The sequence below is a fragment of the Andrographis paniculata genome, unplaced genomic scaffold (assembly GCF_009805555.1).
Source record: "Andrographis paniculata isolate CXL003 unplaced genomic scaffold, ASM980555v1 Contig12END, whole genome shotgun sequence".
NCBI lineage: Eukaryota > Viridiplantae > Streptophyta > Magnoliopsida > Lamiales > Acanthaceae > Andrographis > Andrographis paniculata.
Window position 1 is genome coordinate 5,816,485 of NW_026137402.1, and position 15,820 is coordinate 5,832,304.

Sequence of the window (15,820 nt, forward strand, 5' to 3'; positions counted from 1 at the left end):
ATATATATATATAAGAAAATATTTTCAACATCATGCCCTCTCTCATCTCATTTTAGTTCAATTATTATCATCTTTTTTTAAAAAAAAAAATTAAAAACTTTTATATTTTATTTTAGCTGTATTTCTTTTGGAAGGAATTCCAATTAGTGGTGTGCTGACAGATCAGATCAGCCATCATGTGATGATAAAATGTGTGCAAGTGGTAGTGTGGTTCTACTTTTGTTCAGTGTTTTCCTTTTTCTTTTTTTTTTTTTTTTTTTTTATAAATTTAATTTATCTTTTTTTTATTTTTTTATTTCCTTTTCTTTGGCTATTGAGCCCTCCAATTTTTATTCAATTGTGGGTTGCTGCCAACCACTTCATTCTTTCCCCCTTTTTTCTCCCTTTCCCTTTATTTGCTTCCAAATTTATTTCTTTAGTTTACCTGTAGCAAGGGATCTTCTTCCTTTCTTTTTCTGCTTCCAGTCACTACTCTTCTTACATGGCTCTTGAGAATCAAGCTCACTCTCAGGTCTGTGTTTATTTAACTTCTTGTTGTATTTTTCTATTTTTTAATTTGTTTGATTCATGATTGCTTTCATTTGGAGTTTAACTTGTTTATATTTGAAGTACTTATTGCATACTTGGCTTGTCTTGATCATTTTTCCTCAAGGGTTTGATTAGAACATTAAGGGTTTGTGAGCTGATCTAACTTCAATCTTGATTTGTGAAAAATAAAAAATAAAAAAGATCACTTTTTTAGCACTAGTTTGAATTGGATAAGTGGTGTAAGAATTGTTTGGTATATCAATGTTTCTTCATAGTTGGAATTTTCAAGAACTGCAATTTGTGGCAACTGAGAATGATCTCCATGGCTATGGTGTATTCTTACAGTGATTTCTGATTCTGTGTTATGCAGGGAGTTGAGGGGAAAATGGAGGCAGAGGTGAAGAAGGTAGAAGCAGAGGAATCACCATGTCCCGCTGAACCAGAAGTAAAGGCAGAAGTAAAACAAGTCGAGCCTCCTGCGGTCGAAGAAGTAAAAGTTGTTGAAGTGGATGAGAAGCCGAAGGATGATGGCGAAGCTAACTTGGCGGTAAACAAGGTTGAAGATGATCTGGCTGCAGCAGAAGAGCCGACGAAGACTGAGGCTGCTCCATCGGCTGAACCAGCTCAAGAAAAGATCGAAAGCAAGATAGTTGAACCTTTGGCCGAAACAACTGAAGAAAAGATCGATGGCAAGATAGTTGAGCCTTTGGCCGAAACAGCTGAAGAAAAGATCGATGGCAAGATAGTTGAGCCTTTGGCCGAAACAGCTGAAGAAAAGATCGATGGCAAGATAGTTGAGCCTTTGGCCGAAACAGCTGAAGAAAAGATCGATGGCAAGACAGTTGAGCCTTTGGCTGAAACAGCTGAAGAAAAGATCGATAGTACAGTTGAGCCTTTGGCCGAAACAACTCAAGAAAAGATCGATGGCAAGATAGTTGAGCCTTTGGCTGAAACAGCTGAAGAAAAGATCGATAGCAAGATAGCTGAGCCTTTGGCCGAAACAACTCAAGAAAAGATCGATGGCAAGATAGTTGAGCCTTTGGCTGAAACAGCTGAAGAAAAGATCGATAGTAAGACAGTTGAGCCTTTGGCTGAAACAGCTGAAGAAAAGATTGATAGCAAGACAGTTGAGCCTTTGGCCGAAACAGCTGAAGAAAAGATTGATAGCAAGACAGTTGAGCCTTTGGCCGAAACAGCTGAAGAAAAGATTGATAGCAAGACAGTTGAGCCTTTGGCCGAAACAGCTGAAGAAAAGATTGATAGCAAGACAGTTGAGCCTTTGGCCGAAACAGCTGAAGAAAATATCGATAGCAAGACAATTGAGGAAAAGATCGAAAGCAAGATAGTTGAGCCTTCCATTGGATCGGCTGAAGAAAAGATCGAAAGCAAGATAGTTGAGCAACCGGTTGAAGAAAAGATCAAAAGCGCGGAAGTTGAGCAACCGGTTGAAGAAAAGATCAAAAGCACGGAACTTGAGCCACTGGCTGAAGATAAGATTGAAAGCGAGCCAGTTGAGCCACTTTCTGAAGAGAAGATCGAAAGCAAGCTAGTTGAGCCTTCGGCAGATCTGTCCGTTAAAAAGATCGAAGACATATCTGTGGAGCCTTCTCTAGCCAAAGATCCAAAGAAAACTGAGGTTGCTGAATTAACCGAAAATAAGCTAGAAGATAAGCCTGCGGAGCCTCCAATAGTAGAGGAAAAGAAAATCAAGGATGCGCCAATTGTGGAGCATCTTGATAAAGGCAAAGAAGAAGTTGCAAAGGCAGCTGTTGCTGAACCGGATACCGTTAGCATTTCAGGACAAACTGATGTAAAAGTAGAGGAAGAATCGACACCGGCCAAGGCTGTTGAGACACAAGTGAAGGAAGTGCCTACAGACATTGTTGAAGCAGTCGAGGAAAAAGGGGCGGAAGAATCTGAGGTTGTCGAGCAGATTGATAAGAATATTCCAGAAGTTGCGCCCGTAGAAAAGGAAGCTGAACTGGAGTCGAATGCAGCTGTTAAAGAACTCGAGAAAGATGCTGAAGCTAAAGTCGAGGAAGAGAAGCAAATCGACAAAGTATTGGATGAAAGTGTGGAGGCAACCAAAAGCAATGCAGATGAAGCGAAGATTGACGTTGGAAATGCAGAATGCGATAAGGAAGAAAAGGAAACGAAGACTACAGAGACAGAGGATGATGTTTTGAAGGAAGATGTTCCGGTGAAGAGTCAGAAGCCATCGATTGTTAAGATGATGAAGCAGTCGTTGGTGAAGGCGAAGAAGGCGATCATCGGAGGAAAGTCGCAGAACTCGAAAGCAGGATGATGACAGGCAGGTTTAAGAGGTTATAGCAAGAGAAAAGGAAAAGCTTCTTCAAGTTTGAGAATCGTAAGTTAAATTGTTATATACTTCGATTTGTTGTGTTGTGATTGATTTTGGTTTTGGTTTTGGTTTTGGTTTGTTAGTGTCTTTTGGATTGATGATTTCATTGGTGATGTATTATTATTACTAGCTGTCATTCATTTGGTGTGGTGTATTTTTATGGAAGAAGAAGATAGACTATATATTTTTATGGATCTCTAAAGTATGGTGATTTTCTTGATATTTTCAAATGTTTGTTTAGATCTGATTAAGGATGGCAAATTGGCAACTAGTCTGTCTCTATGGCGGGATTGGAGATATGAATACATCGTAACGATTGCAATGTTGAATTTTAAATTTACAAAATGCCCACAACACAACATAACATTATTAATATTAATATAATACAAATATCAAATAATACCACAGTATAGACTCAGACAGTATATGCAACAATTGATTTTAATCTATGACATATTTTTCTATAATACACGTTATAATTATGAACAAACATTATATGCTTTTATTACAAACAGTACATAATGTGTATTAAAAACATGTGTTGATTTTATATTTTAAGCGTACTGTTTTAAAAAATAAGCACGGTTCTGACCGTAACCCTTCCCGGAATATATATATATATATATATATATTAGTAAGCCCCAGACCCTAATTAGATTCCAAAAGTGTGTTCATGTCTGAATATACAAACAAACAAATTCATTCATTATGATTCTCGTAATAAAAATGGAATAAAATGTGAAATCTGTAGCAGCTGTCCTAAGAATATCGAACAGGAAAAACATCATATCATAGTTATCATCAATTCATCACATCTAGACTTTCACCTCATTCAAGCTGTTTCATCAGGATGAAGGAGGGGCGGTAGCCTCAGCTGCCTGCTTCTCCTTTGCTTCTGTACCCGACCCGCCAAGGTCGTGGTCGAGGACTTCATTCGTAGATACCCGCTGCTACAACATCAAGAGATTATCTCACAATTCCGCAAAAAAACAATAAATAAATAAGGACATGGATCAACGGTTGATCACTAGATCAGCATATGCACATGTAATCAACACATGTTATATTATAATTCGATATATGTTGTATTATGTATAAATATATACTGGTTATATGCATGACATATGCTAATCCGGTCAAATCAACACTATGCTGACTTTGCCGGACCAACACAGGATCCACAACCAATAAATAAATATATGAAAGAGATTATTGTGTTGATTGGAACGACAGTCAATTGCATCATAAATAGGCCGAGAGCACATAATTTTAACTAATGAGTCCTATATATAGGATTCGTTATATGAATATATTTCATGTGCTGAAATTCAACGCAGCCTAAATATGTACCTCGCTCGATTTATGATTTTCCAAGCTTCTCGCTTCTGCATCGAGAATCGATTGCGAATTCTTGTCTGTCGGATCTGCCGAGCTAGAAGTCCAGCATGAGCTCGGCGCTTCTTTGGGAGCTCCGGTCATCGGTGCCGAACGCATCCTTCCTTGACTAGGATGCCCGTAAACAGCCATGTTGGGCGTCGGAAGTCTCTGGAAATTAACGGGAGCAGACATTGGCGATGGGAAGTGCATCGGAGGTACCGGGAAAATAGGACAACTCGGCGGTCCTCCGTTCGCATCCGCCATACCCATCCCGAACCCCAAACCCATCCCCATCGCCGAAAATTGTGGATGCATGTGCTGCATTCCGGGAGGAAACATCATCGGCGGCGGCATGCATAATCCAGCTCCCATGGACATTATCTGTGGAATGTAATAAAGGAAATGACATCAAACAATCGTTCTATATTGATTTGATCGGGTCAACATATGCTATAAGGTGATCAATAATATTTATACATATTTCAGCACATTTATAATACAGCATATATTATATTATAATTCAGCTTATACTAGCTATCTTATAACACCATATATGCCAAGATATGTATAAACATAGGCTGGTCACCCCTATAGCATATGTTGATCTGTCAAATCAGCATCATATTAATTTGGCCGGATCAGCACACGATCTGCACCATAAATGATTATTGTTTTGCATCATCATCTATGATCTAGTCGAACGTGCCTATTGTTTTTCGCCTCACCTGTACTTGAAGTTGAAGAGTTTTCAAATACTCGATGGCTTCGTCGAGCATCGAAGCTTTATCCACCTGCCGATGATAATGAACCGAGCAAAAGTAATCAACATTCGCAAACGAAAATAGAATATAAAGATTATCCTCACCTTATTGCAATTCGGAATAAGTTCTTGCAATGCGCGCATTTTCTCGTTGATCCTATCTCTTCGCCGCTGTTACAACATATTACGAAGAAAATCAACGCTTATACATGAATGTAAGCAACACAAATTGCAAGTCACGGTTTACTCATGCTCACCCGTTCCGATAGATTATGTACTTCTGCCGCTCGACTTCTCTTCGACCCGTTCCCACCTCGAGCAAGACTCAATTTTTTAACACCAATCGACGGCATCTCAATATCCTGTGCCGGTAAAGACGAATCAAGATCACGAAAAGTTAAGGGATTCGAATTCTTGCTTTAATCAAGACGACTTACATCACTCCGACATTCCGAATCCTCATTATCGCCGAACTTTCTCTTCGAATTATGCGTCTGTTCACACGAAACTCTATCAGCGCTGTTACCCGACCCAACCGAAGACGAAACAACCATAGGCTCGACAATATTGCTCGGGATTACGGGATTGTCTCTGCTTAGGCTCTCGGTGCCGTCGGGGGCAAACGACGGTTGTCCACAATCAACCATAGCAATCTTCGAAGTAGACGACGATCCATGGAAGCCTACTTCCTTTCGGGTAACGCTATAAGATCGATGATCCGCGGCTCCCATTCTTCCAACACCTTCGGATTTCGGAATGCTTGCTTTGACAAGGGTAGCCGGTCGCGAAAAATACGCGAAGTTCGAAATGTTCACCGTATCTTTTCCTCGACTCGCATTCCCGACCGTAGCACTCGAATGGCTATCCACATTACTAATGCTACAAATGTTCGATACCCTCGACCCCTTTCCCGGCCCGACTGCATCCATTGTCTGAACGGGCCACGAGCTGAGGGGACGAGTTTTCGGACAAGATTTCGATGCACTCTCAATGCTATGCAAATTTTCGACACTTCGAAAGCTATTTTGAGCAGGCATTCCGGCGGCCGTGATGCCGGAGATCTCCGGCAGAAGATCCGACACTAAATCCTGTGGCAACACGTCGCCGGAAATCGGATAACTTAGCCATGGAACCATTTCATCGTCTTGTCCTAAATCCAATTCCTCAGAAGGTACTACCGACGGCATATCGTCTAAAATACAGTCAGCTCCTCCGCCGAACTTCCCGATCCTCGGCGGCGGCGGCGGCGAACGCCCCGGAATGGCGTCGCGGCCTCTCCCGGCGTTGGGATTTCCGGCGACCCTGCCGGATTGACTCTGCATCGTGATCTGTCCATTCTGCCAAACTAACTCCACCAAATCATTCTCAGCCCTGCACAAGAACACACCTTACGATAATCGAATCGAAACATCATAGACTCTATCGAATCGTTAAATCAAATTATAGCATAAACAAGCCTACGGAGAAGAGATATCATCGTTCGGACAAGATCTCTGTTGGCCGGATTCAAGCTTTCCTCCGCCCAAATTCCACAATTCCGACAGCGGCATGATCGGAAAATCCACAACTGCAACTCAACACTGCTTAATTTGCTCTTTCTCAAGATCCAATTGGGAGTGCAATTCTTTCAACCCTAAAACTCAAATTAAAGAACACCTACAAAATTTCATGGCAACTTTTAAGGCACAGACAAGACACAATCCAGAGAGTAGATAACATTCTTGCTTTCAGGAAGATATCTGAATTGTAAATTAAAATGCACACCAATAAAGTAGAGATAAATTATATGTATATGTGCAATTTGCAAAGTATCTACAGCTAGCTAGTTATGGCTTTCATCAGTAAATTTTAAAAAAAAAAAAATATATATATATATATATATATATATATAAAGGTATCCAGAAGCATGAGCATTAACCATAAACTTTCAGGTCAAAACTCATTTGTTTAATGCTTAATTTGAACCCCCCCCCCCCCCCCCCCCCCTTTTTTTTTTTTTTAATAATCTAAAACCAATCATGAGATGAGGAAACCCGCAGGAGATTTGTTAACTTATTCAACAACTCACAAATCTTTCCTAACCTAATCTTCATGATAAAAACACAAATCTTTCTCAGCAAACAAAACTCACCTCATACTCCAAGAAAGCCACAAACTTTTCATAAGACCTACAAATTATTCTCCCAAACTACAGAAAATCAAATAAAATAAAAGACTGCTAAGAATCAAAATGCATTCAGAGAAAGGGAGAAGAATTAGGGCAGCCAATTTCGATGCGAGCGTTTTTCCCTTTGGACCAAGATTTTGAAATAAATCGAAAACCTCAAAACGGGATTTTTCGTCTCTTTCGATTCAGAAATGACCGAAACTGAAACTGCAAAAAGACTTTTGTGGGCTTCAATTTTAACTATTTTTCTTCACCCCTTTTTCCATGGTGGAGCCCCCATCATCACCTGTTCATCTCTGCGCTTTGTGGACGACAAGAGTACAGCTCAAAACTTTATTTCTTTCTCAAACACTAATCATATATATATATATGTGTGTATGTATATTCACCGTTTCTCACACTAACAGTGTGTGGGTCCAGCAGGAGTAAGAAACGAATTGGCTTCCGAGATTCCAATGAATGAAAAAATGGTTTCTCCCATCATTTCACTTGTCAGCAGTCAGCAGAACCTTTTTATTCTATTTGGGCTTTCTTTAACCTTCATGTTTATAATAGTAATCGGTATTCACCTGCACCGCGGCGGCGATTGTTGATTACGCGCCGCCGCCGCGGTGGTGGTGGTGGTTCGGCTGTCTTTCCGATGTAGGGTTTGGTGGATAAGGTGCAGTGTATTTTGCCTATCTCTGTGGCGTCAGGATTTTGAACAAAAATTGTTTATATTCTATATAATTATTTGGCATTGATGCAAATCATTCAATGCTATATATATAGATTATTGATATATATCCTCCTTCAGAAATGATCACAAGTATAATATGTTATCCTGAAACCAAATTGATTCTATTTCTTCCCCACTAGTTTCATTGTATTTGTATATGTGTCCACTGTCCAGTCATCCTCAAAGTCTGTGGGTCATCCATCGATTTTATTCTTTCCCTAGGATCTATGAATGTAGTCTCAAGCCCTCCTATGAAAGTAGTCTCAGGCTACTTCGATGAAGAAGACAACGGGTCAAAGAAAAATAAAAAACTATGAAGGAAACAAAAACCAAAAAAAAAGAAAAAAGAAGAAGAAGAATGAAGAATTAACAATAATGAAGGAAAGAGTGTAAATTGAAAAAGCAAGTAGAAAGAAAAAAAAAAAAGAAACATAGAAAATTAAGAAGTATGCAAATCGAAGAGGAAGATAAAGAAAGACATATCAAAAATAAAAAGAATACGAAGAAAAAGATTAAAAAAAAAAAAGATAAATAGAAAATGGAAAATAAAAAAGGTGCAAAATAAATAACTAATATTAAAAAATTAAGGCATAAAAAGATAAATAATATGAAAAACTAAATATGAGCATTAAAGAAGAATGATAATAGTTTTTATTTTAAATTTATTGTAAAATCTCAAAAGTCCCTCTAGCTCTAGGTAGGAAGGGAGGGAGGGAGTGGAATAAAATGCGATGGGTTGCATTGTAATTTATGATCCGGTGCAGTGCGCCCGGATAATGATAATGATAACGATAATGATGATACATAGAAGAGGTGTACAGACAGACAAATTGATTGATTACACTTAAACAGTACACACCAAACGTTGTACATATAAGTGGCGTGCACTTCACGTGACTCCCTTTCGTTTTTTTCTTGCCTTCCAAACATGTTAGTTGTCAGATATTACCTTCAAAATATAGTATTTCACTCTCTTCTTTTTTTTTTTTTTTTTTTTTTTTCTTGAAGTAAATATGAATTTTACTGCATATTGTAAATATTTTCCTATTTATATTAATATTTTTACAATAATTTTAAACATCACAAAAATAAAATAATGTTTATATACAAAACTATCGCCAATTAATTTATAAAATCAGATCTCAAATAGACAAACTCTCCATTTCCATTTCCAAATTGAGTTGTGTCCATCAAGTAACAGCACAAACAAATGCTGGACAGCTTATCTTATCTATCTATCAAATCTAACCAAGAATGGCAGGAGCCTAAATAATCATTGAGAAATATAACACCATGAGAACATGAGACCTGCCTATTTATGAATAAATGCCAACAAAACAACAAATCATTATTATATATCTTATTAACTAAACCGCCGAAACCACTCACCAAAAAACCATGGTTGTCTGTGAGAGACAGAATTTTATTTAGAGAAAAAAATAAATAAATTAAAAAAAAGAAAAAAACCCAACCATATTTCCAGGGATATCAATGCAGATGAGAGGAGGCATGGGGCTGCTCAGAGGGATAATGTAGATTATTCCCAGTGGGGGCTGCCTTTTTTCTTGCATAAATATTTAATACTCCTTCCGTCCCATGTATTATGGGCCTATTACTGTAAATACGGGAATTTAGGTAAAGTGTGATTAGTAAGTAATTAAGAAGTGTATTAGTAAAAATAATTTAAAATGAGATTAAAGTTTATAATTATATTTCAAAAAAAAATGGACAAATTATATGTGACGGACGAAAATAAAAAATATGGACAAATTATGTGGGACGGAAGGAGTAATAAATAATAAATAAAAGAAATTTCTCCATTTTTCTTGGTATTGATTGTGGAGCCTCTGTCTGTCTGTTTCTCTGTCCTGTGGAAGGAATTAAGGATGATGAATAATAATAATAATAATAAGTAGTGCTTTCTTTGATGCCTTCTGCACTGCAGATTGGACATTAATATGTTCGATCCCTAGAAAATATGAAACCTGACCTGATCTGATCTGACCTGACAGATTGACAGAGGGACAATTTATATTGATTCATTCATTCGTTTGTTCATCCCCACTTGCCATGGAATGGAATGGAAGCAAGGCAAACATGGTGGACTGGACTACTCTTTCTCTCACCTCTTTGGCTGCAATAAAAGACATTTACATCAAGAAGATTAGGTTAGATAGATTCATGGTTATGGTCACCATCCTGGCCGCCCTCCCCACCTGACTCCATCTGCATTCATTCGTTTCATAAATGCAGAGGATTGGTTTAGTTAGGATTCCAAAAAAAAAAAGTTGCGGAGATATGGAGATGAATCAATGAACGTGCTCATGTGTAGCCGTTTTCACTAATTGATTTGAATTTAAATTATTGAGACCATGAATTGTGTAAAGAATTCTTTGTCCATTTATCTAAAGATGACTGCAGCAGTCATCATCCACAACTACAAGGGATGTAATCGATCATATGTTGTTACCTTGTCATTATAAATATCAAGTTTAATGGTAGAATTTGGTATCAAATCCATCTCCAATTTCATCAATTGTTAGTTAAACTACTGCTATATCGATCAGCATAGAAACTTTATCCTATTTGTGACCCTATACATTCTTCGGTAAAAGATATTTGTTCCAACATAAAACTGGTTATTTTGGCAGCCATATTTCCTATCCATTGCTAATGATCGATCTGGTGTCAACAGACTGAGAATGGCAAGAGTATGAATGAAAAAAACAAAATGTACCTAATGAAATTTGCGATCATGTGGCTGCACCTATCTGCTTCGACTTGTAAAGCTCCATTCTGGCTCAAGTATTTCATACTGCAACCCCTTCAATTCCGGGTTATATAAATCCAGCACATAGTTCAGAATACCTAAATCGAACAGACATTAACAACATCAGATTATTGGCCCGACACTATGTATTCTAAGTTCTACCGGTACCCAATTACAATGCTACAATCTGCAGCTGTAAATTCTTCCTGCCAAAAAGTGTTGTGTTTATCTGAAATTTTATTTGACTAAACAACTGGAAATACAGATAAGAGGGATTTGAGCATAATCTATCACTCAACAAGATTATCGATAACAGCTGGATTTGTAAATTGTAATGGAACTATGATTACCTAGAAGCCGTAGTGTTGGAGCTCAATTTGAAGAAAGGTAAATGTGGATCGTGTCTTTCACCAGTATTCGCCACATGAACACGATCCATCAGCAAAATGGTGGAAGCGATTAATATCTCTGATAATAATATCTCTCTTATAAATTGCCGATGCATACTTCATTACAACGTGACAGTCATCACAAGTTCTAAGGTTCTTCTTTATTCGAATTGGTGCACCGACTGGAACGATCAGCAGTCCAAAAGCAAGAGCTAACCTCTCACTATGGTACCACAGGTTCTTCTCTTCATCCTCATCTAGATCATTGCTTGAACGCTGAAGTTTGGGAACGTATCCCTTCTGCTTCACGAGTTCCTCCAATTTTTCCAGCATCTTATATATTTCATTTGTCATCGAATGGGATCTGTCCCGGGCTTTAAAAACATGGGTTGTATTTTTCACATCAATCCAGCTGCACCCGGGTTCTTTTCTGACCCTACGAAACCCCATCAATCTCCTGACCTCATTTGCTTCTTCTAGCTTTCCTCCGCGCACATACATGTTGTAAAGCAGCACATAGTTGCCTGGATTGTCCGGTTCCATCTGAAAAAGTCGCTCTGCAACTTTTCTACCCAATTCAAGATTGCCATATTTTCTGCAAGCTCCAAGCAATGCTCCCCAAACAGATATATCAGGTTCAATGGGCATTGTTTCGACAAATCTCTTCGCATCGTGCAAGCAATCAGCACGGCCAAGCATGTCAACCATACAAGCATAGTGTTCGAGCCCCGGATCAATTTTAAACCTCTGACTCATTAAATTGAAGTAAGAAAATCCATCATTCACTCGCCCTGTATGTCCACAAGCCGATAAAACAGAAACAAATGTTATATAATCAGGTTCAACACTTGCCCTCAGCATATCCTCAAATAATTCTATAACCTCATTTGCACAGCCATGTTGTTGGCAAGCAGATATCATCGATGTCCATGATATCACATTATGTTCGTGATTCTCGGAAAAGGCCCGTCTAGCATCGACCAAACTTCCACATTTTCCATACATCGTAATCAATGAGCTAGATACGTATAAGTTTCCTCCAAGCCCAGACTTTATTATTTGATTGTGGATCAAAGTACCCTGATCTAGCATCCCAATACCTGCAGCAGCGTGAAGCACAGTTGAATATGACTGTGCATCCGGAACTACGCTTTCGCGTCTCATAGCCCAAAAACAATTACAAGCATCCTCTAGATTTCCATTTTGAACAAATTCCGTCATCATAATATTCCATGTAACCACATCTCTCTCTTCAGTTATCACAAACAATTTTTCAGCATCATCAAAAGAACCGCACTTGCAATACATATCCATTAACGAATTCTTCACATACAACAACTTATCCAAACCATGCTTGAAAATTCTTCCATGAACTTGTCTCCCAAATGCCAGCCCGCAGACATTAGCACAAGCACTCAAAACACTAGAAAAACTCACTTGATCGGGCACAACGGCGTCCTCATTAATCATCCTTGTGAAAAATTCAATGGCTTCGTTAAAAATGCCGTTCCGCAGCGACCCAACAATCATCGAATTCCAAGAAACAAGGTTCCGGTGCGGCATTTCATCGAACACTTTCCTTGCACCAATCATTTCCCCAGACTTCGCATACATATCTGCCAATGCACTACTAACAAACACATCAGTTTCAATTCCATGTTTAAATATCAACGAATGCATCTGTTTTCCCAACGCCAAATCGCCGCACGCCGGCAGAACAGCAGAAAAAGTGAAATGGTTGGGGAAGATACCTCTCTCCCTCATCTCATTGAAAAAGGAAATAGCTTTTAAGTGTAAATTCCAGTGAGAAAGCTGAGTAATTAGAGAAGTATAAATAAAGACATTCTTGGCGCCATCAAACCCTTCCCTCGAATTCGAAGCTGTAAACAGCGAGAGTGATTGCAAAACGTGACCGCATTTGGAATAAATGTTGAGAAGGCTGTTGAACAACAAAGGCAAACGAATATATTCTTGTGTGATGAGCTGAGCATGGATTTGAGCGGCATGATTCACATTTTTGGCGCATTTCAGGAGCTCACTGATCTGAGCGGGAGAAATAAATGGCGATGTTTTTGAAACGACAGGTTTGAACAGAAATGGAGTTTTCATAAAGAAATTAACAAAAATTCTACTATGTTTTGCAGCGGAATCAATGGCTGTAAACCCGATTAGGTTAACGGTGTAGAGATTGGAGGGAAATTTCAGAGTATGTAAAGAAGAGACGAAGGCAACTCCCATGTTTGCAATTGGGTCGGGTCTAGATGACCCACCCGTTCAAACAAAGCCATCTTCTAGACCTCTGCCCATTCTGTTTCGAACCGGCCCACCAAACAAAACCCAAAACCGGTTCTTTATAGAGTAAAACCTGGTGGCTTCGGAACTGAAGTGACTTATCACCGTTAGGTCATGGGTTCAAACTCCTAACGCAAAGTCTAACCGTGCTATTGTTCTTACACATATAGATCTTTTTATATTGGCCGAATCTGGCATGATCTATATAATCTTCACACAAGTATTTTTACCTCGTGTTTAATTTATTTTTTTTTAATAAAAAGAAAAAATAACTTATGCAATATTGATATGAGAACATTTTGCAGCAAAGAGCCATACAACTTTGGATCATCAAGAGCAATTCCACACATCTCATTCATAAAAATTAACTAAAACAGAAAGACACAAGCCACGCACCAAAATCAAAACATTCACTTCCACTTGATCAATGACAAAAAAAAAAAAATCAAAATCAAAATTAAAATCCCAATATATAGTTAAAAGTTTGCAAATGTATAAATAAACCCTTCAAGGGAAGAACACACTCGACCACATCGATCCATGACCATTCCCATCATTAAACCCCGCCATCAACATCTCATCCGCACCGCCACCGCCGCCACTACTTCCGCTTCCGCCGCCAGCCGCAGCACCAAAAGAACAATTTCCAATCTGCTGTCGATCAGTATCCCCCACCGGATTCGCAATCCAATCCCCAAACCAATTCTCCCGCCTCTGAGCCGCCGCCACATTCCCCACCGCAGCCTCCACCACGGCCGCATCAGCCGCCGTCTTCTTCAGCCCGTCAATCCTCTTACAAATCTCCTTCAAGTTCTGATCAATGAGCCAACCGAGATCATTGAGGTCCGGCAATGGCAGCCCCTGGAGGGCCTTCCCGGTGAGGCACTGGAACATGAGGTGCGTGATCTCCTTCTCCCGATTTTCCTTTTGCACCTTCTTCAGCTGATCCGCCGCCTTCGATATCCGGCCGCGGATGAATCCCTCCTGGTTCATCATCTTCTTACACTGTTCCATTTCCGGCATCCTCTTGAATTGCGCCAGCACGTGATGCGCGCCCCGCGCATCCGGCCACACCTCCGGCTGCGCGTCGTAGGGGCTGTAGATGATGGCGCACGCTTCGATCCCGCATAGCGTGCTTAGCTCGCTCACCTTCTTGATCAAGCCCTTCTTGCGCTTCTTGTACGTCGCCTTTCTAGCCGAGTCGTTGGCGATGTACGCCAACTTCACCTTCTTCCGAGTCATGTCGTCGGAAAGGAAAGTAATGTTAGAGTTGTGAATATGGCAAGAAAGGGAAAGGAGGGTTGCTATATATAAAGGGGTGGGGTGGGGTGGGGTGGGGTGTGGAGAATTAGGGTTTTGCCTTAGGAAATAATAAGGAAGATTCGGAAATTATGAGATTGTCGTTTTTGGTTAAAATGGTTTAATTCATCGTATCATTTCTAATAGTGTACAATTTTGGTCATTTAATTTCCTATGCTTATTTGTTATATTGTGTTTGTAATTTAATTTGATCTACTTTCACACATATATCTCTCTCGTGTCATGTATGTGTGTGTTTTATTTTATTCCTTGGAAATGATAAAAAAATAAAAAAAATAAAAAATAAAATTAATTGATATTAGCTTATAATGTAAATGTGAGGATTATGTGAGTATCTCTACATAATTTTATGGTGATTTTAGGCATTAAATTTAGTGATATTATATTAATATATTGGTAATAATATTTTCAGGTAGGATTGGGTCGGTGTTCGGGTTTGGTACGTCGGATATGTAATTTATTTATTTTTTTTAAAAAAAAAAAAGACTTGAGAAAGTCGAATTAAAAGGTTTTTTACTATTAAAAAAGTGGTTTGGTTCGGATTATCCAATTATGTTCGGATCGAATATTTGATATTAATAGAATATCAGACCTATCCACTTTTTAAATTCTAAAAATTTGATTTCAAGACCAAGATTATCCGACCCAAATTATGAAATACATACATTGCGATATGCTCCATCCATCCGTCTTGGCAAGAATGATTCATTTGGTTGTGGACAAAGTATTTTAATTAGTGTAGATTACTAAGTTATTAATAATAAGTTATGATATTATTTTATTATTTTTTATATAAATTATATTATTGGTATTTTAAATATTTTTAGGATTATATCCCAATATCGAAATCGATAATAAAATTTTATATAATACAATAAAAAAAATATATTACTACTTAGTTATAATTAACTTAAAACTAATTTTATAAAAAAATAAAAAAATTTAAATATAGATAAAAGAATTTGTTAATTTAAGAGAGATAGAAATAAATGGATTTTGAGTGAAAATATATTTTAAAAATTTAATTAAATTAATTTATATTTGTTAGATACGTTTGAGATGAATAAATTTACTAAAAATAGAAAAACAAAAAAAAGAAAAAAAAAATTGTATGAAGGGAGGAAGGAGATGCTAATT

At 38.3% G+C, this 15,820-nt stretch overlaps 4 protein-coding genes across 8 annotated transcripts; 1 reads left to right on the top strand and 3 right to left on the bottom strand.

Annotated features, from left to right (window-relative positions):
- The first annotated feature begins 343 nt into the window (after positions 1-343).
- LOC127252497 (uncharacterized) lies at positions 344-3,084 on the top strand. The gene is made up of 2 exons (XM_051276693.1): positions 344-511; positions 899-3,084. Exons 1-2 carry the CDS (start codon positions 482-484, stop codon positions 2,831-2,833), a joined length of 1,965 nt encoding a protein of 654 aa, XP_051132650.1. The 5' UTR covers positions 344-481; the 3' UTR covers positions 2,834-3,084.
- A 488-nt stretch (positions 3,085-3,572) lies between these two features.
- On the bottom strand, positions 3,573-7,936 carry LOC127252512 (transcription factor PIF3-like). 3 transcript variants are annotated; one of them, XM_051276712.1, is made up of 9 exons: positions 7,584-7,936; positions 7,350-7,490; positions 6,489-6,683; positions 5,465-6,398; positions 5,285-5,389; positions 5,133-5,198; positions 4,993-5,058; positions 4,241-4,648; positions 3,573-3,840 (listed from the first exon to the last, which is right to left on the bottom strand). In XM_051276712.1, the coding sequence occupies exons 3-9, from the start codon at positions 6,575-6,577 to the stop codon at positions 3,736-3,738; spliced, it is 1,773 nt and encodes a 590-aa protein (XP_051132669.1). In that variant the 5' UTR covers positions 6,578-6,683; positions 7,350-7,490; positions 7,584-7,936; the 3' UTR covers positions 3,573-3,735. The 3 variants fall into 3 exon arrangements, with proteins under 3 accessions (XP_051132669.1, XP_051132662.1, XP_051132679.1); XM_051276705.1 differs by having other exon boundaries at positions 7,159-7,490; XM_051276722.1 differs by lacking the exons at positions 7,350-7,490; positions 7,584-7,936 and having other exon boundaries at positions 3,573-3,837; positions 6,489-6,872.
- Positions 7,937-9,034: 1,098 nt separating this feature from the next.
- On the bottom strand, positions 9,035-13,250 carry LOC127252481 (pentatricopeptide repeat-containing protein At2g22070-like). 3 transcript variants are annotated; one of them, XM_051276688.1, is made up of 4 exons: positions 11,033-13,250; positions 10,650-10,780; positions 9,918-10,046; positions 9,035-9,780 (listed from the first exon to the last, which is right to left on the bottom strand). In XM_051276688.1, exon 1 carries the CDS (start codon positions 13,178-13,180, stop codon positions 11,090-11,092), a length of 2,091 nt encoding a protein of 696 aa, XP_051132645.1. In that variant the 5' UTR covers positions 13,181-13,250; the 3' UTR covers positions 9,035-9,780; positions 9,918-10,046; positions 10,650-10,780; positions 11,033-11,089. The 3 variants fall into 3 exon arrangements, with proteins under 3 accessions (XP_051132645.1, XP_051132634.1, XP_051132640.1); XM_051276677.1 differs by having other exon boundaries at positions 9,903-10,046; XM_051276683.1 differs by having other exon boundaries at positions 9,903-10,138.
- A 620-nt stretch (positions 13,251-13,870) lies between these two features.
- Positions 13,871-14,605, bottom strand: LOC127252551 (agamous-like MADS-box protein AGL80). Its single transcript, XM_051276773.1, has one exon. It carries the CDS (start codon positions 14,603-14,605, stop codon positions 13,871-13,873), a length of 735 nt encoding a protein of 244 aa, XP_051132730.1.
- Between the last annotated feature and the right edge of the window lie 1,215 nt (positions 14,606-15,820).